The 20228-nt window shown below is 44.8% G+C and overlaps 1 protein-coding gene across 4 annotated transcripts in view; it reads right to left on the minus strand.

Annotated features, from left to right (window-relative positions):
- Positions 1–20228, minus strand: part of LOC118357392 (growth arrest-specific protein 7) — a 53219-nt gene that overhangs the window by 9604 nt on the left and 23387 nt on the right. For all 4 annotated transcript variants that reach the window (XM_035734444.2, XM_035734446.2, XM_035734445.2 and 1 more), the window contains exons 3-8: positions 8718–8795; positions 7927–8015; positions 6667–6720; positions 5244–5333; positions 3448–3563; positions 3093–3167 (exon numbers count right to left, since the gene is read on the minus strand). In XM_035734444.2, coding sequence (XP_035590337.1) covers positions 3093–3167; positions 3448–3563; positions 5244–5333; positions 6667–6720; positions 7927–8015; positions 8718–8795 — 502 coding nt within the window. The remainder of the gene's footprint in view (positions 1–3092; positions 3168–3447; positions 3564–5243; positions 5334–6666; positions 6721–7926; positions 8016–8717; positions 8796–20228) is intronic.

The following is a 20228-nucleotide window of genomic DNA, read 5'->3' on the forward strand; positions in this document are numbered from 1 at the left end:
GCCTCTTCACCAGGTCACATCAAAGCACCGCTCTGAATGGAAGGCAGGCTACATTCCTACAGCGTCGGGGTGCTGCTCTCTGCTCTGCCAACTGCACTTTAATATACTATATTTCAGCCACTTTCAGAGCCATCGGAGAAGAAATAGAAGATAGAAGATGGATAAGAACAGATACAAATAGCTAAAAAAGGTATTTTTACTTTTATCTGATCAAGAAGTTCCACTGAGATTAATACTGTGTTTTGCAAGGGAGGCCTGGCCGAGAAGGTTTCTATACTGGTAGGATATAAAGTCTTATAGGCTACTAAAAAGTACACAATGGCACCGATCCACAACGCATTCACAGTTGGTTCCTCATACTCATATCCTTAAGACAGCTGCTTAAAAAGTGTTCATACCCCAGGGAGCATTGGCCAACAACAGTTGAGTCAAACAAATGGACCAGTGTCCACTCCTTTCTAGCCCACTGTAAATACAGCACATGATTGGTAGCGAATCTAGTGATACAAGCTAGTCACATGCTCTCGGGCTGTGTTACGGCCAGACAAATGGTAAATTCAGGAATAAACAGGCAGCATTTCTGGGCTCGGACGCAGGCAGGGCAGGAGCATAGCAACAACACAGTGATTGTCCAGGAAGCCAGGCTGACAACAGAGCAGGGTAGAGGGAGAGGAGATAATAACAGTATTGTGTTGCTCTCTCTGGATGTGGTGGGCGTGAGCGGACGGAACTCACTGGCATCGTCTAGATTCTAGAATCTATATGAAACAATTCCACCCCACCCTGCCATTCTATCACAATAACACTGGTGCAGTACAGTAGTGGAGAGAGGCCAACTCGTACAGAGTTGTATAAAACGCAGAGAAGGGGTTTTAGTAGTCCAGCATCATATGTCTCATGCAGGAGAGTGCCATACCATCTATGTTTCAGTGTTGACCGTAGGGCAGTATCATAAACATCAGTACATCAAGCCCCTCATAAACTGGTGCAGCATCTCTCTCCTCTGCCTCCATTCTCACCCCCTCTTAGAGCCATAAAGAGCCATATCTGGTACAAGTATCTGGCACAGGGCAGTCTCATAACACAGTGTGTGTTTAGAGCACATGTACTGTATTTCAGTCTGGCAGAGTGGCCAGACTCATTATGTCTGTGTCGTAAATGTGGTATGCAGACGTTCTTTTACAGCCTTCCCTCCCTCTCAGCCTAGCCCAGGACCCTCGCCATACAGCCTGCCATTCCCCCTCAGCCTAGCCCAGGACCCTCACCATACAGCCTGCCATTCCCCCTCAGCCTAGCCCAGGACCCTCGCCATACAGCCGGCCATTCCCCCAGCCTAGCCCAGGACCCTCGCCATACAGCCGGCCATTCCCCCTCAGCCTAGCCCAGGACCCTCACCATACAGCCGGCCATTCCCCCTCAGCCTAGGACCCTCACCATACAGCCGGCCATTCCCCCTCAGCCTAGCCCAGGACCCTCACCATACAGCCTGCCATTCCCCTCAGCCTAGCCCAGGACCCTCACCATACAGCCTGCCATTCCCCCTCAGCCTAGCCCAAGACCCTCACCATACAGCCGGCCATTCCCCCTCAGCCTAGCCCAGGACCCTCACCATACAGCTGGCCATTCCCCCTCAGCCTAGCCCAGGACCCTCACCATACAGCCGGCCATTCCCCCTCAGCCTAGCCTTGGCCACTCTACCATAAGGCCTGATTGGTGGAGTGCTGCAGTAATGGTTGTCCTTCTGGAAGGTTCTCCCATCTTCACAGAGGAACTCTAGAGCTGTGTCAGAGTGACCATCAGGTTCTTGGTCACCTCCCTGACCAAGGCCCTTCTCCCCCGATTGCTCAGGTAGCCGGGCGGACAGCTCTAGAAAGAGTCTTGGTGGTTCCAAACTTCTTCCATTTAAGAATGACAGAGGCCATTGTGTTCTTGGGGACCTTCAATGCTGCAGAAATGTTTTGGTACCCTTTCCTAGATCGGTGTCTAAAAATCTGTTTTCACTTTGTCACTATGGGGCATTTTGTGTAAATTGCTGAGGACTTAAAAAAAATGTAATCAATACTAGATTAAGGCTGTAACGTAACAAAATGTGGAGTCAAGGGGTCTGAATACTTTCCGAAGGCACTGTATGTAATGGTTTAAAGGCTCAGTCTGATCAAAAGGAAGTTGTAGTGATTTACAGGACGACCATACTTCCTGTTTCACTGATTCTACTGACTTGCTGGGCCTCCATGCAGTCTCACCAATGAGTCTGGCCTGATATGGTTCAATACCACCCTAATGGGAGAGGAACCACAGTACCCTGCTGTCCAGTCCAACAAACACAGTGTTCCTGCTCCTAGCTATATGATTGTTTTATCATCAGAAAGTCTCAATCTTTGACTAAAATGTACAATCATCAAATCATTTCAGAGCTACAGGAGTTGGCTAGGAGTTGGAAAAGAATGTGCATAATCTGTGAAATAACCTTTGACATGGAATCGTTCAAAATGTTGACGTGGAGCGATTTTCTTGTATTGTGCCATATCTTCCTAAGCGTCAGTGAGCACACAGTGTGTGAGTGAGACGCCAGCCATTCCAGCTGTGACTCATACACTGAGTATACCAAACATTAAGAACACCTTCCTAACATTGAGTTGCACCCCCCTTTTGCACTCAGAACAGCCTCAATCAGTCAGGGCAAGGACTCCTTTGGGTGGTGGACCATTTTTGATACACACGGGAAACTTGGAAAAACCCAGCAGCGGTGCAGTTCTTGAACCAAACCAGTGAGCCTCACACCTACTAACATACCCTGTTCAAAGGCACTTAGATATTTTGTCTTTCCCATTCACCCTCTGAATGGAGTCCATACACAATTCATGTCTCAATTGTCTCAAGGCTTAAAAAGCATTATTGAACCTGTCTCCTCCCCTTCATCTACACTGATTGAAGTGGTTTTCACAAGTGACATCAATAAGGGATCATAACATTTACCTGGTGAGTTTATATCATGGAAAAAAACAGGTGTTCTTATTGTTTTGTATACTCAGTGTACATGTAGGTTCCTCTTTAAGGAACCACCACAGGAAGTGATGCCACTGCTCACTCACCCTTCCTCCTGTCCTGCAAGGGGAATCTGTGACAGCTTGGAGAGGTTCTTGGCATATTCTTCTTCTATCTTTATTCTGAAAGAGGGAAGGAGAAAACATTTTTGTTACAGTACCACAGAATTGCAACATATAGCAAGTAATTTTTCCTCTTTTGCACAAAGTGGAAAAGTACACATCGGTGCAAAAAAAAAAAAAAAAAAGTTTTCAAGAAATGATATTTTCCATTTTATGGTTTTCATGGCAACACGTGTCAAACATGAAAATGCTCAAGATTAAAAAGGAGTCGTGAAACATTGGTCTGACCAGGATCGTTGACAAATCAGCTGAGATAATGATATTCGATTATTGTTGTTACCTTTCTCGTATAAACTCGGCCATCTCTTTCTGCATCTGTTTCCCCTTCAGCTGTTTCTGCAGCAAGACCTCAAACCCTGAGATAGAGCTTGTCCCCTGAGGGTCCTTCTTATCCTCCTACACAACAACAACAACAACACAACATAAATACACACCACTGTATTACAACATCTAGTGAAACACACTGTAAATCAACAAACAATATGACCATTATTGTAAATTAATTCACTGCTGGGTTGTATACTATAGTGATATTGTATTGTACTTTATTGCATGGTATACATTCATACAGTTATGTGTTGTATTGTATTGCTGGGAAAATACCAGGCAATATTTACTGCAGCACTATAATCCATTCTACAGCACCACAGCCAGTGTTCTAGAAAGTCTACAATTCACACACAGCAGGGGAGTACTAAATACTTGGCAACCTGTTTTAATCTGATCCTCTGTGTCTCAGTAAAATCCGTCACTCTCAGTGTACGGTATCCACTCTTTCTTTACGAGCGTCTTCTGCTGTTGTCACCTCAAAGAGTAACGTTAGCCCAGTCTGACTGTAACATTAGCTGAGTGTCGAAACCTGAGAACACACCTTGGTGGTGATTACGTTTCAGCCGTGGGAGAAAGGAAAGCAGAGCCAATCAGATGCATGGAGTCGCTCTCACTACGTCTTGTGTCATTCTACTACAGCTCTGCAGACTTACTCTGACAAATCTGTAAAGTGCCCTGTGTCTAAGTGTTTATCGCACGGCTGTTTATGTGGAAGAGCTGTGGACTGCAGTCTAAGGCACGGCAGCACAACACCCGTCCTTGAAGGCTGCAGTGTCTGAATGTTTCTGTTAGATTTTTTATTCTTGCCCGGACAATTAGGGCAGTAATGTTGTGATTATTCATACCAAGGAGACATGAAAACCAGGAGAACTGTGGTCCTCAAGGACTATGTCGTGTATCGCAGTGTATTGTAGAGTTGTGTAATGTAGTGTTGTGTATCGCAGTGTTGTGTAGTGTTGTGTATCGCAGTGTAGCGCTGTGTATCGCAGTGTATTGTAGAGTATCGCAGTGTTGTGTAGTGTAATGTAATGTAGTGTACCACAGTGTAGTGTAGTGTATCGTAGTGTTGTGTACCGAGGTGTAGTGTAGTGTATCGCAGTGTATTGTAGAGTTGTGTAATGTATCGCAGTGGTGTGTAGTGTAATGTTGTGTTGTGTACCACAGTGTAGTGCAGTGTAAACTAGTGTTGTGTAGAGTTGTGTAGTGTAGTGGTGTAGTGCATCGTAGTGTAGTAGTGCTGTGTAGAGTAGTGCTGTGTAGAGTAGTGCTGTGTAGAGTAGTGTACACTCTTAGAAAAAGGGTTCCAAAAGGGTTCTTCAGCTATCCCCATAGGAGAACACTTTTTTTTTGGTTTCATGTAAACTCTCTGTTGAAAGGGTTTTACATGAAACCTAAGGGTACTACCTGGAACCAAAACATTTTCTTCAAAGGGTTCTCCTATGGGGACAGCCGAAGAACAGTTTAAGGTTCTAGATAGCAACTTTTTTTCTAAGAGTGTAGTGTTGTGTATTGCGGTGTGTAAAGTAGAGTAGTGTAGTGGAGTGTAGTGTAGTGTAAAGTAGTATAGAGTAGAGTATTGTAGAGTAAAGTAGTGTAGTGTAAAGTAGTGTAGAGTAGTGTAGAGTAGAGTAGTGTAAAGTAGTGTAGAGTAGTGTAAAGTAGCGTAGAGTAGTGTAAAGTAGAGTAGTGTAGCGTAGCGTAAAGTAGTTTAATTTGACTCTGTGGTGTGGCCAGTCTGTCTCTTACCCAGAAGTAGTCACAGTAGCTCCACTCATCTGGCTTCAGCAGCTGCTGCTCAGGCATACTCATGGGGAGGGGGAACGTTACACAGTTAATCTGGAAGAGAGAGCGAGAGAGAGCGAGAGAGAGACAGGAAGAGAGGGGGGGTATGGAGAAAGAGAGATAGAAGGAGCGAGGGAGAAAGAGAGAAAGGGCGAGAGAGAGGAGGAGATACATTTTTCCATTGTGCATCGTATTTTATTTGAATAATTAGACTTGGTATGCACGGGTCTGAGGAGTCTAAGCCATGAAGGTCTACATTGAGATTAGCAATAATGCAGGATGTGGAGCTGCACACACATCCACACTGCACAGACAGTAACTGTCCAACTCTGCTGATGCTACTATTCAAGGTGCTCTGCCACTGTTGCTCTGGCAACACTTCACCTCCTCAGTTCATCTTGACTTCATATCGCTCCTTGAATTTGTCAACTCTTTTTTTATTTCTAGACTTCATGAATAATGCTCCATGAAAACACAGAAACTGTCAACCTTGTCGTGTCACCAGCATTTATCATTGAACAGTCCTGACAGTGTGTTATAATTCCCTTTCTCCTCTAGATGTTAAATCTGTTGGTTGAGCGACTATTTCCCTGCTCGGCTCCTCTATCTGTTCTCTTGCTGCTGCACAGGGCCTGAGCGTTGTGTATTATAGTCGCTCTCCACACACACACACACACTGCTAACAGCAGGTCTCCTGTGTGGTCATCAGTTCCAACTGTTAGCACACAGAGCGGGACTGTTGTCTCCCCTCACATTTCCTTTCATTACCTCCAGCAGCAAAACAACTCCGCCTCGGGGTGCTGGAGGTGTGTGCGCATGCGTGTGTGGATCCACTGCTGAGCATGTCCAGCAGTTTACTGCTGTGGAAATGGTATGACAATGAAGACGGTCCTCTTTCCACTATTCCCGTCTTGATGAAAAGTTCACACAAAGCAGCTAAAACGTCTGGCTTCGGTCACTTTCTAATGAGCCTTTAAGTGACCTTAGTTGACCTCTATCAACCACTCCCTTAACCCCTGACTTAATAGCTGAAGACTAAAATCAGCACTGTCTGCCAATTCTCCCTCTCAAACATCCGCCAATCAATAGCATTGTCCTGGTTGCTATGGGAACAGGGAGAGTTCCCTCCACTGCAACCCCTGTGCACTCCTTCACCTCTGCTCAGGTGTCAGTGTTTCCAGAATTTCTACAACTGTTTTACAAATTCAAAACGTCAATATTCATTCTGTTCGACGCTGGCATCCAAATCACGTCCTCGGCCTCAATAGTCCCTAACATCATCAGTTGTATTTTACAACTTTGTATTGCCCATGCATGTTGGGGTTCGGGTCAGTGTTAAGGTTTGTGTTAGGGTTGGGTCTGGGATTGTTTTAGTAGTGGTACTCACTGTGATGGTAGTCTCTTTGCTCTGTCTCCTGGTGGGTGATGTAGGACCTGGATTCTGTTGAGGGAGACAGGATGCTCCGTCAAAACCTTCCTCTGTGTCCGACATGGTCTCTGGCTAACACACATACACTCACACACACCGGAGCTGCTGAAGCTCTCTGGGACTGACTGTCTGTGTGCTGCCTCCGCTCTGGCTACTGTGTGTGTGTGTGAGTGTGTGTGTTGCAGTGCTGAGTAGGGGGGCATGTCTGCAGCGCAGAGCAAATCGCGCTTGGATATTTGTGTGTGTGTGTGAACACACTTTGGCTCAGACTATGTCATCACATGAGCAATATGAGTGTGTATGCACATGTGAGTGTGTATGCGTGCGTGCGTGCATGCACGGAGCGAAACAGAGAGAAAGAGTGGGCGTAATGAGATGGAGGGGGTAGACGTAGATTTAAAAAAGGTAGACAGAAAACGAGAGGGAGAGAAAGAATGAAAGAGAGAGTGCACATCCCCCACTGTCCATACCATGCCCACTGAAGCAAGACACAGGGCTGGTGAGAAGAAGGGAAGGAGAGGAGGAGGAAGGGAGGGGAGGGGGTTTATTGACAAAGTACAGAATGCTCCACACCTCCTCTCCCAAAGAGAAAAATAGAAAGGGGGAGTGAAAGGAGGAGCTAAAGGAGGAGCTAAAGGAGAAGTTAAAGGAGGAGGATGAGAAGCTGGGTAGTGGTGGGGTGTATCTGGATGGTGTGTGACTGTGAGTGTGTGTGTGTGTGTGTGTCTGAACAACGATGAGTGCTCTCCTAATTATGATCTGAGGATAAGATAATGAAAGGAATCAGGATGGAGAAACTGCTCTCCTTTCCAGGGGTAATGAGTATCATTATCTCATTTCATGATGACGGGGTTGTGTGTGTGTGTGTGCACATCTTTGCCTCTGTCTTTGCGTGTGCGTACGGAGGTTGGGTAACCATGTCCCCAGTAACCATGGCATTACTGTACATAGGAGAAATCTGCTGTTTGAAGCTACTACTGTACTGTATCTCTATCAACGGGGATGCATTGGCATAGCTTCTACTAAACACTGCTAAATGCTTTCGTTGACTGGCTACCACTGTGACGTGGTGGTGGCTGTTGGTGGTCTAATATGAAGAAACAGAAATGGGCTATCTTCTGTGTAAACATAAGCATAGTTCATGGGGTTCATGGGGAAGCCCTTAACTGGAGTAACGAGAGAAGGAGAGGAGGAGGAAGAGGAGGACACCAGTTTTACCTGTGGTTCGGAACTGGGCTTTTTGACCAGACTGATGTGGGAATGTTCATTCTGATGCAACGTAGCGCCACTGGAGTGAAACCCGTTCACTGTGGAGGGAGAGAGATGGAGAGAGAGGGGCGGGGTAGCAAGAAAGACAATTTCATTTGTAACACAGCCTGCGGAGGAGGAATAATGGGTGTTTGCCTCCTATGAGTTGTCTGTATATCTGAGCCGGGGGTAAATTAACTTATCTTTGTGACTCAAACAAAGCGATCAGAGAATCGCTTCTTCTTTGTTAAAATGTCTTTATCAGGGCGGTTACTGGAAACCAGAGACCGAGCACCTCACCAAACCCAGGTCTGATTCCAGACCGCCTGGGTTGTCCTCTGGTACACAGGCAAGGAAAATTAGCTATTATTTGGGAGAGTTGCTCTGCATGCGTGCATTGTTTGCACATGTTCATTTGAAGGTGTGTTTGAGTGATCAGGCAGCATGCAAGACTACATGTCAGTGTGTGTGTTGGAGAGAATTATTATGTAGTCTAGATGAGATACCCCACTGTGTCTAGTGATCAGCCTGAGCAAACAAACGTGAGTTGAGACGACTCCAGATCGCAGATCAAATTAGCCACAGGAAGTGTGTGTGTGTGTGTGGTCAGAGGCCTCTGGTATTTTCTGTGCGCTGCCACACAGCGGTAGGCCTATGTTCAGCCCTCACGACACTGGCAAAAGGAGGAAAAGTGAGAGAAAGAGAGTGAGAGGGAGTCAAGGACAGAGTGAGCGAGAGAGTGAGAGAGATGGCGTCAGTACCTGTAGGTAGTGAGTTCTTGTGTTTCAGAGGGGTGTTGGGGGTCCCAGGTACACTGGAAGGTCTCTCCCACGTCGTCTCTGGGACCAGACAGGAACATGAAAGACTATTTAACTTGTGTGGTCAGAAATACATGGAAATTGAGAGACATACTAGAATATCTCTACCCTGGATTTCATCGCAGGTCAAAGATGAAACAAAAAATGTGTTCTTGATGATTATGTTGACGGGTCGTTCTTGAATTGCAGTGGCAACTTCGTTTTTCTAGGTGTGTTTTTGTGTAAATGTATTGGGTACATCTTCCCATTCTAAAATCAATGAATATGGCAGCTTAACGACTTTAAAATCATGTTTACCATTATCATAACATTGTGTCACCAATAGGAGTACTAACACAAATGACACATTTTCAGCCCATTAGGATTTTCTGAAAAGTAGGCCACAGATGCTCAAATCTAACGTCATTAATCCTTGAAAAATGATTTACCAAAAAGTCAAATGATTAATCATTTTGCTCACTGTCATTCCCCTTAATGTAAATTGAGTAACACCAAGTGGCACTTTGGATTTGGATACCAAATTATCAAAAATAATCCTCAATTTTTGTACATAATAAATGGGTGTGATTACCTAATATCTGTATTTCATATAGAAGCCTCCCCCAATAACAGTTTGCCACTGGAATAACAGTTTGCCACTGGAGGGAATGTTCAAGGTCTTTGCAATAAGTGGTTTTCAGGCAGTAACACTGAGGACAAAACTTAAGGACACATTTATTTTTTGGGGGGGGGGGGATTACGATATTTTAACAGCCTTCTTTGGTTTTATTGATCTATACAATATATCAAAAACTTTTGTTTACTTTCTAGCATTCATGATAATAGATACAGTTGAAGTCGGAAGTTTACAGACACTTAGGTTGAAGTCATTCAACTCGTTTTTCATCCGCTCCACAAATGTCTTGTTAACAAACTATAGTTTTGGCAGGTCGGATAGGACATCTATTTTCTGCATGACAAGTAATTTTTCCAACAATTGTTTACAGACAGATTATTTAACTTGTATCACAATTCCAGTGGTCAGAGGTTTACGTACACTAAGTTGACTGTGCCTTTAAACAGCTCGGAGAATTCCAGACAATTATTTCATGGCTTTAGAAGCTTCTGATAGGCTAATTGACATCATTTGAGTCAATTGGAGCTGTACCTGTGGATGTATTTCAAGGCCTACCTTCAAACTCAGTGCCTCTTTGCTTGACACCATTGGAACATCTAAAGATCCAACCCAATGTCAGGAATTGAGTTTAAATGTATTTGGCTAAGGTGTATGTAAACGTCCGACTTCAACTGTAGTTCTCTAAATCCCCAAAACATGTCACTACAACTCTTTTTTATTTTTATTTTATTTTACCTTTATTTAACCAGGCAAGTCAGTTAAGAACATATTCTTATTTTCAATGACGGCCTGGGAACAGTTCAGGGGCAGAACGGGGGTTTGAACTCGCAACCTTCCGGTTACTAGTCCAACGCTCTAACCACTAGGCTACGCTGCCGCCCCACTTGGTCACTGCTGGGACAAGACAATTTGCTTACCCTAAGTAAGTTAAACAACGCACAAAACAAAGATGTGCAGTATAAATCATTTGCATTCCTTTTTTATCATTGACAAACTATTCAATATAAAGAGGAACATGTACGCCATGTAGCTAGCTGTCATTTGAAAGTGTTTTTCATGGTTGCGAAGGTGAGGAAAGCACCGTTTCTGTCCAATCCAACTAAACAGTTGTCAGACTGACTGACAACTTCCCAACGCAATATAAGAATATGAGCCAGATTCACTAAGTGTTTGCACCTGTGAGCAGAGCACCGCACCTGCGACTTCCATACAGATAATAAAAGACACCGCTTCATCTTCAACTTCCTGTGTTAAAAATAACAGGTGCAACCTTTCAGTGAATCCAATATGGCTGTTTAACTTCACCAAGACTCTCTGCCTCACTCATTCAACTCATGCGTCCCCATTTTACTCTCGCCGGAGGAAGCAAGAACAAGAGAAGGAGAGAGCGAAAGAAAAGAGGATAAGAAGCATGACTGACACAGAACCTGATAGACAGAGAGAAAATCTGTGATTCACTTAACTCCCATATCCAAATTCACAATACAAATTTGATCTCAATTACCCCTTAGTGTCACCAGGGAGAGAATAGTCGTTGAGACTAACAAGCTTTTATTTCATTTGTGTCTTTGGCTAGCACTCAGCTTGTCTGCCTGTACTAAGCAGAGACTGAGCCAAAACCATCAGTTCCGATGACACACATGGATAGAGAGAGAGGGAGCGAGCGAGAGAGAGCGAGCGAGAGAGAGCGAGACGGAGACGGAAACAGAGAAAGGTGAGAGAGATTTGGCAGACAGACTCCTAGGAGGAGAGAGTCTTTCCCTTCCGATACGATGTATAACACTGTCACAACGGTTCATTAAAAAGGTGCCTTCTGCCTCCATTTCTCTCTGTTAGCTTGACAAAGGAAATCGATCTGATGGGAGGAATCAGATATTAATGGAGAGACATACAGTATAATTAGGTTAGCTCTGGGGAATTGTATGTCACTCTATCCTTCTCTCAGGAGCTACAGCAGTAGCAATAAAATCCTGAGACGGGACAAGTCTCTAAGCGTCATTACGCTATACTAATGATACATCAAGATAGGATTCAATCAAATCTCGACTACACTCTCTATAATTGTCATTGTGTTATACTTTTGATGTATTTTATAGCACAATCAAATATCTACTGCAATCTGGGAACAGGTATTCTAGTATGATCATTAAAGATGGAATCCGCAGTAGGGGAAACAGCGCCACTGCCGAGATGATCGTTTTTGTTTTGTTGATGAAACGGAGTTGGAGGAGCGTCACGCAACGTGATAAAACACATTTGCTGTACAGTGCCTTGCGAAAGTATTCGGCTCCCTTAAACTTAGCGACCTTTTGCCATTTTTCAGGCTTCAAACATAAAGATATAAAACTGTATTTTTTTGTGAAGAATCAACAACAAGTGGGACACAATCATGAAGTGGAACGACATTTATTGGATATAACAAATCAAAAACTGAAAAATTGGGCGTGCAAAATTATTCAGCCCCATTAAGTTAATACTTTGTAGCGCCACATTTTGCTGTGATTACAGCTGTAAGTCGCTTGGGGTATGTCTCTATCAGTTTTGCACATCGAGAGACTGACATTTTTTCCCATTCCTCCTTGCAAAACAGCTCAAGCTCAGTGAGGTTGGATGGAGAGCATTTGTGAACAGCAGTTTTCAGTTCTTTCCACAGATTCTCGATTGGATTCAGGTCTGGACTTTGACTTGGCCATTCAAACACCTCGATATGTTTATTTTTGAACCATTCCATTGTAGATTTTGCTTTATGTTTTGGATCATTGTCTTGTTGGAAGACAAATCTCCGTCCCAGTCTCAGGTCTTTTGCAGACTCCATCAGGTTTTCTTCCAGAATGGTCCTGTATTTGGCTCCATCCATCTTCCCAATTTTAACCATCTTCCCTGTCCCTGCTGAAGAAAAGCAGGCCCAAACCATGATGCTGCCACCACCATGTTTGACAGTGGGGATGGTGTGTTCAGGGTGATGGCTGTGTTGCTTTTACGCCAAACATAACGTTTTGCATTGTTGCCAAAAAGTTCAATTTTGGTTTCATCTGACCAGAGCACCTTCTTCCACATGTTTGGTGTGTCTCCCAGGTGGCTTGTGGCAAACTTTAAACAACACTTTTTATGGATATCTTTAAGAAATGGCTTTCTTCTTGCCACTCTTCCATAAAGGCCAGATTTGTGCAATATACGACTGATTGTTGTCCTATGGACAGAGTCTCCCACCTCAGCTGTAGATCTCTGCAGTTCATCCAGAGTGATCATGGGCCTCTTGGCTGCATCTCTGATCAGTCTTCTCCTTGTATGAGCTGAAAGTTTAGAGGGACGGCCAGGTCTTGGTAGATTTGCAGTGGTCTGATACTCCTTCCATTTCAATATTATCGCTTGCACCAGTGCTCCTTGGGATGTTTAAAGCTTGGGAAATCTTTTTGTATCCAAATCCGGCTTTAAACTTCTTCACAACAGTATCTCGGACCTGCCTGGTGTGTTCCTTGTTCTTCATGACGCTCTCTGCGCTTTTAACGGACCTCTGAGACTATCACAGTGCAGGTGCATTGATACGGAGACTTGATTACACACAGGTGGATTGTATTTACCATCATTAGTCATTTAGGTCAACATTGGATCATTCAGAGATCCTCACTGAACTTCTGGAGAGAGTTTGCTGCACTGAAAGTAAAAGGGGCTGAATAATTTTGCACGCCCAATTTTTCAGGCTTTGATTTGTTAAAAAAGTTTGAAATATCCAATAAATGTCATTCCACTTCATGATTGTGTCCCACTTGTTGATTCTTTACAAAAAGTTAGTTTTATATCTTTATGTTTGAAGCCTGAAATGTGGCAAACGGTCGCAAAGTTCAAGGGGGCCGAATACTTTCGCAAGGCACTGTATATATTCTGCTGCTCTATAGCACGTGCAATGATGTCAGAGGGGGGACAGTGTTCGTTGTTTGCAGTAACTTCTTTGTTGTTGTAACATCACAAACCGACGCAGCTACTTCAAGAGACATTGACATGTCAAATTAGCATGAGTATAGTGTGTCAATGAGCGAAGTTAAATACGGGTTTACGTTATATTCACAGTACCAGTCAAAAGTTTTAGAACACCAACTCATTCAAGGGTTTTTCTTTATTTTTTACGATTTTCTACATTGTAGAATAATAGTGAAGACATCAAAACTATTAAATAACACATGGAATCATGTAGTAACCAAAAAAAGTGCTATTTTATATATTCTTCAAAGTAGCCACTCTTTGCCTTGATGACAGCTTTGCACACTCTTCATATTCTCTCAACCAGTTTAATGTGGAATGCTTTTCCAACATTCTTCTGTGGTCCAACTCATCCCAAACCATCTCAATTGGTTTGCGGTTGGGTGAATGTGGACGACAGGTCATCTGACACAGCACTCCATCACTCTCCTTGGTCAAATATCCCTTACAACTGGGTGTGTGTTTTGGGTCATTGTCCTGTTGAAAAACAAATGATAGTCCCACTAAGCGCAGACCCAGATGGGATGGTGTGTCGCTGCAGAATGCTGTGGTAGCCATGCTGGTTAAGTGTGCATAGAATTCTAAATAAATCACTGACAGTGTCACCAGCAAAGCACCCCCACACTATCCCTCCTCCATGCTTCACGGTGGGAACCACAAATGCGGAGATCATCCGTTCACCTACTCTGCATCTCACAAAGACACGCCGGTTGGAACCAAAAATCTTAAATTTAAAATCATCAGACCAAAAGGTCAGATTTCCACCGGTCTAATGTCCATTGCTCGTGTTTCTTGGCCCAAGCAAGTCTCTTCTTATTATTGGTGTCCTTTAGTAGTAGTTTCTTTGTGTGAATCATGGTCAAATTGCTGCAGTGCCCTCTAAACAGTTGATGTTGAGCTCTGTCGGATACTTGAAATATGTGAAGCATTTATTTGGGCTGCAATCTGAGGTGCAGTTAACTCTAATAAACGTATCCTCTGCAGCAGAGGTAACTCTGGGTCTTCCTTTCCTGTGGCGGTCCTCATGAGAGTCAGTTTTATTATAGTGCTTGATGTTTTTTGCGACTGCACATGAAGACATTTTCAAAGTTCTTGAAATGTTCCACATTTACTGACCTTCCTGTCTTAAAGTAATGACGGACTGTCTTTTCTCTTTGCTTATTTGAGCTGTTCTTGCCATAATATGTGACCCGATTCAGGAAACTAGGCGTATGTCGCAAGTCACAACTTCACAGGAGAGCCGTTTGTCAGAAATGTCTTCTCGAACATGTGAACTTTCATGTGCCTTAATAACAAACTTGTATGCCATCTGTAAATATGAATAAAATTGTTAAATTCAGAGCCTTGTTTGTTAAGCCACAGAAAAAGTGAGCAACCTTCCCACTAGCCATGATTGGCTGAGATAATGAGTGGGCTGGCCATGCCAAGAGAGGAGAGAGGATTGGTCTGCCACATAGAAGGCTTCTGTCTATTTGAGCTCGTCAGTCTGTGTTGGTAATCCTGTTGAACGCAGCTTTTTAAAAATGTATTCTGTAGTGGAGCTGCATAAGCGTTGCTTTCCATTTTCTGGAGGATCACGTTTTGAAATCAGTGGAAGTAGAGTATGATTGCTAAAGAGATGGAGAAAACACCTCCGGATTACATCTTCAAATTAAGGGAAAAGGTGGTATGGCATTCCTGACAGGGAGACACATCATCATGCATGATGGACGCATATAGGTAAGATAGCTAGCTACATTTTCAGATATTACACATTTCTAATTTTGACAGAATGTGGTTTATTTTCAAGCTAAAGTGTACTGTAAGCTCGCTAGCTAACATTACCTGTCTGGTTTCCTAGTGGACGCTATTATTCACTTCCCAGAGCCGTTTGCTTTTCTAGTTAAAGCCTAATGTTAGCTAGCTAACATTAAACCTGGTTGGTTAGCTCCCAGCACTGTGGTATTCTTGGCACTTTGTTCATTGCTGTTTAACTAGCTAACGTTAGCTGGCTGGCTCATTAGCTAACGTAACATGACGTGTGTGCTCTTAAACGTTGTTTACCTAGCTAGCTAGCAATTTGTCTTAAGCTAAAGTGTACTGTTAACTAGCTAGCTAATGTTAGCTGGCCGGCTCCCTAGCTGACATTATTTGTTTCCCAGAACCGCTTGCTTTTCTAGTTAAAGCCTAATGTTAGCTAGCTAACATTGACCCTGCTTGGTTAGCTCCCAGCACTGTGGCATTGTTGGCACTGTTCATTGTTGTTTATAACTAGCTAATGTTAGCTGGCTGGCTCGTTTACTAACATTACGTGACATGTGTACAACACCCGTTGAACATGGTCAGTGTCTGCACACCTGTTAATTGAAATGCATTCCAGGTGATTACCTCATGAAGCTGGTTGAGAGAGTGCCTAGAGTGTGCAAAGCTGTCATCAAGGCAAAGGGTGACTACTTTGAAGTATCTCAAACAAACTAATGAATCTATTTGAACACTTTTTTGGTTACTATTTGATTCCATAGTTCTCATGTCTTCACATCATTCTACCATGTAGAAAATAATAATGAATGAAAAACCCTTGAATAAGTAGGTGTTTCCAAACTTTGGACTGGTACTGTAGATCGCAAGTCTCTGTGACAAGTGACCTTATAGTTTCAATTACATTGACAATGTGTTAATTTCATGTGCCGGCCTAGTTGCATGACAACTTTACTAAGAAAATGAACAGGAAATGAATGTTTCAATGTTTAAATTACATTGGAAAAAAATTCCTAATTTTATGTGTAGGCCGAGATGCATGACATGTTTAATCAGAAAATGAACAGGAAATTAATGTAATATCAGTGGATAATGGACTGAAAGGTGAAAGAAACATCTCTATTTACTATCAGGATTACAACAGAACTGTAACACTGTTGACATCAAAAGGGTCTGTTACTTAGCAACTGGCACCTGGAAATGCAGATTGGAGTGATTATCTACTTCACATCAGTGTGCTCAGATGAGAGGTAGGCTGCAGCTCTACACACATCCTCCAACATATTTACTCTGTAACAAGCTCATTACAAAGCTGTAATTCCAGGATAGCTGAGACAAGATTTCAATACACTTACACAGGTGTGTCAAACTCATTTTTGATCCCGGAAGACCGCACAGAAAATTGGTTATATTTCCTCGCCATCGAAATTTGTAAAAAATAAATAAGTCCTCTATCCATCCTTTTTGGAATGTTCGATGATCATGGACTGTCCAGCTTTAATTTCAGTGATTACTATGAATGTAGGTCCATTATAATTTCTTCACACAGTTTTGATTTGATTTGAGTCATTTTAAAAGTATATTAAAGCTCCTCCCCCCGCCACACACATTTTGCCATGGGGTCATTCCTAGGTATTACAACACCATTACAGCTAGAAACACAAGCATTTCGCTGCACCTGTGATAACATCTGCAAATTCTACACATTTTGACATGCGGCAGAGATAAAAAATGTTTTGCCGTTTTACAGGTAATTTCCTGCAATTCTGCACATTTTGTAATGACTTATGCATGTTAATATGATATCTGAGTGAGAATGACTAACAAAATAAATTAGGGGCCCCCTAGAGGTCAGGGCACCTAGGCACGTGCCCTGCATGGACGGTTGGTATTTGGTCATGAATTACTACAAGTTCAGATAGCTGGCTAGACTAACTACCAATCTAAAAATTGCTAGTTTACATGGCAAAATTGACTGACTGTCTGTGACTGACATAACAGAAAAACTGCTGATTCACCTGGTGTATTCTACTATTCTTACTCTCAATAGTAAGTTGAGACCCCGACTGAGTTCCTAAAAAAATATTAGAATTGTCACGCCCAATCTGTTTCACCTGTCTCGTTATTGACTCCACCCCCCCCAGGTGTCGTTTGTTTTGCCCAGTGTATTGATCCCTGTGTTTCCTGTCTCTCTGGGCCAGTTCGTTTTCCCTTGCTCCTGCTTTCTCTCTTTCCTAGTCCTCCCGGTTTTGACCCAAGCTTGTTTTCTGGACTCTGTGCCCACCTGCCTGACCACTCTGCCTGCCTCAGACCCTGATCCTGCCCGCCGACCTGTACCTCCGCCCACCCCCGACCCTGCCCGCCGACCTGTGCCCCTGCCCGCGCCTGTACCCCTGCCCGACCCCTGCCCGCCCTGCCCCCCACCCCCGACCCTGAGCCTGCCTGCCTGACCTGAACCTGCCCGCTGCCTGTACGCCCCCCCCGACCCTGAGCCTGCCCGCCGACCTGCCTGCCCGCCGACCTGCCCGCCCCCTGCCCCTGCCCGACCCTGAGCCTGCCCGCTGACCTGTACCTCTGCCCACCCCCGACCCTGAGCCTGCCCGCCGACCTGTACCCCTGCCCGACCCCGAGCCTGCCCGCTGACCTGTACCTCTGCCCACCCCCGACCCTGAGCCTGCCCGCCGACCTGAACCTCTGCCCGACCCCGACCCTGCCCGCCGACCTGAACCTCTGCCAGACCCTGAGCCTGCCCGCCGACCTGTACCCCGGCCCGCCGACCTGTACCCCGGCCCGCCGACCTGTACCCCGGCCTGTACCCCTGCCCGCCCCTGAGCCTGCCCGCCGACCTGTACCCCTGCCTGACCCTGAGCCTGCCCGCCGACCTGTACCTCTGCCCGCCCCCGAGCCTGCCCGCCCGCCGACATGTACCTCTGCCCTCCCCCAACCCTGAGCCTGCCCGCCGACCTGAACCTCTGTCCGACCCCGACCGCCGACCTGAACCTCTGCCCGACCCTGAGCCTGCCCGCCGACCTGAACCCCTGCCCGACCCTGAGCCTGCCCGCCGACCTGTACCCCTGCCCGACCCTGAGCCTGCCCGCCGACCTGTACCCCTGCCTGACCCTGAGCCTGCCCGCCGACCTGTACCTCTGCCCGCCCCCAACCCTTAGCCTGCCGACCTGTACCTCTGCCCGACCCTGAGACTGCTTGCCCACTGACCTGTACCTCTGCCCGCCGACCTGTACCCCTGCCCGCCCCTGACCCTGCCCGCCGACCTGTACCCCTGCCCGCCCCTGACCCTGAACCTCTGCCTGCCTTGACCCGTCTTCTGCTTGTCCCTGTTGCAACATTAAATATTCTTACTTCGACAGCCTGCATCTGGGTCTTACTTTGATATCTGATAAAAAATTGTGTTGGGGGCTCCTAGCAGCCAAGGGCCCAAAGCAACCCCTTATTTTACTTATGCCTGGAATCGGCGCTGGTTGTGTGGGATATCAATGTGAGTGAACAGAATTAGTAGTAATATGGCCTAGTTAGGTCTAGCAATCCCCATCTTTAATTCATAACCAGCTGACACTGACACTCTGCTCGCATGCACACACTATGGCCCATTCACACTGATTACATTTATCTGGTTATAGCATGGAGGGTAACTCACAAATGCCCAATACAGCTCACAACAAATGATGAATTGAAAAAAGGACAAATGATGGTATGTCAAAAAGTCATATTGAGAGAACTAAGCATAAAACATTGTGTCACTGTAGCCTTTACAGAGTCTACTGACAATTTTATAGACAACAATAAACAGTCTAGGCATCTATAAAATGTCTAATAGTGTATGTTGGGAGACGGCAGGTTGTGGGTCTATAGAGGATTTAGTTTTTTACAAAGCTACGCTCTGGACAGAGAGGAGGATGCCCAGGGAAAATGTGAGGAAACCACAGTTCAGAATCACACTGAAACACAACATAGTTGCCAAACTGTAATGCACAGAAATACAGGAAGGAAACCTCCAAGAAACAAGCTGTAACACAGGAACCTTTACAGCACTAGCTCACCCACGCATGATCATCCTCTGGTTACTATAGCAACGCAGAAACATAATACACACGGACGCACATGCGTGTACGTGTCATGTGCACGCACACACAACATTATCTAATCCATCTGAACTTTAACATAAGAGGGAGGGAGGCCCGTTTGAAATGGCGGATATCCTATAAATAGCTTCAGTTAAACATTATTAGATAGTTGGAGACTGTTGGGAAAAGTCCTAGTTACAGTGGCTCTGCTGGTTGACTGTGTGTGTGTGTGTGTGTGTGTGTGTGTGTGTGTGTGTGTGTGTGTGTGTGTGTACTGTGCATTTATTGTGCTTACATTTCCAATTACTTGAGGAAAGCACAATCAAAGAAGGACTGGTGATTGTCTATGCCCCTCAGAGGCCGATTTTGCAATACCACAAGTACAATAATCATTTTTAATTTTTCAGCTGGGATGACCGTTACAGCTGTGTGTATTTTTGTGCAAAGTTATGAAAGATGAAGCATTTCCCTCCAAGGAAATCTGACAGCAAATAAAACCAGTCCAACGTCAAGAACAAAAGAGTGTCATGGGACCATATCCCCCCTCATCTCTTCGCAACCCTGGAGTCAGAGAGATGGTTATCTACTGACGACATGGTTATTCTGCAGACAGAGAAGCACACAACAGATCAGTGGAATCAACTCCGATATGAAATGAGTCTGTAAGGTGAAATAACCACAATTGTGAAGGGGTTTTGCCATGCTTTTGGCTATGTGGTAGACAATCCTTCAGAAGAGGGTGTAGCCAAACATGACTGCCCTCTAGTTTGGTTTGTCCTTTCCCCTTTCCCATTAACACATTCACCAAAGAGACCTGCATCTAAAAAAGGAGAGAGGAAGGAGCAACTTGTTATTCTGGTCGTGTTTCTGAGTGGAGTTTTGGTTTGCCAAATTGTAGATGTTTTCTCATGGTCAAGTGTGGACCATGTGCCCAACTCCACACACAATCTTCCCGCTCCACACAGTAAAACCATGATCCCAGACATGCACACTGGGAATGCCTTTGGTCTTAATTACAGCTACTATCATTCACAACGCAAC

The sequence above is a fragment of the Oncorhynchus keta genome, chromosome 24 (assembly GCF_023373465.1).
Source record: "Oncorhynchus keta strain PuntledgeMale-10-30-2019 chromosome 24, Oket_V2, whole genome shotgun sequence".
NCBI classification, from domain to species: domain Eukaryota; kingdom Metazoa; phylum Chordata; class Actinopteri; order Salmoniformes; family Salmonidae; genus Oncorhynchus; species Oncorhynchus keta.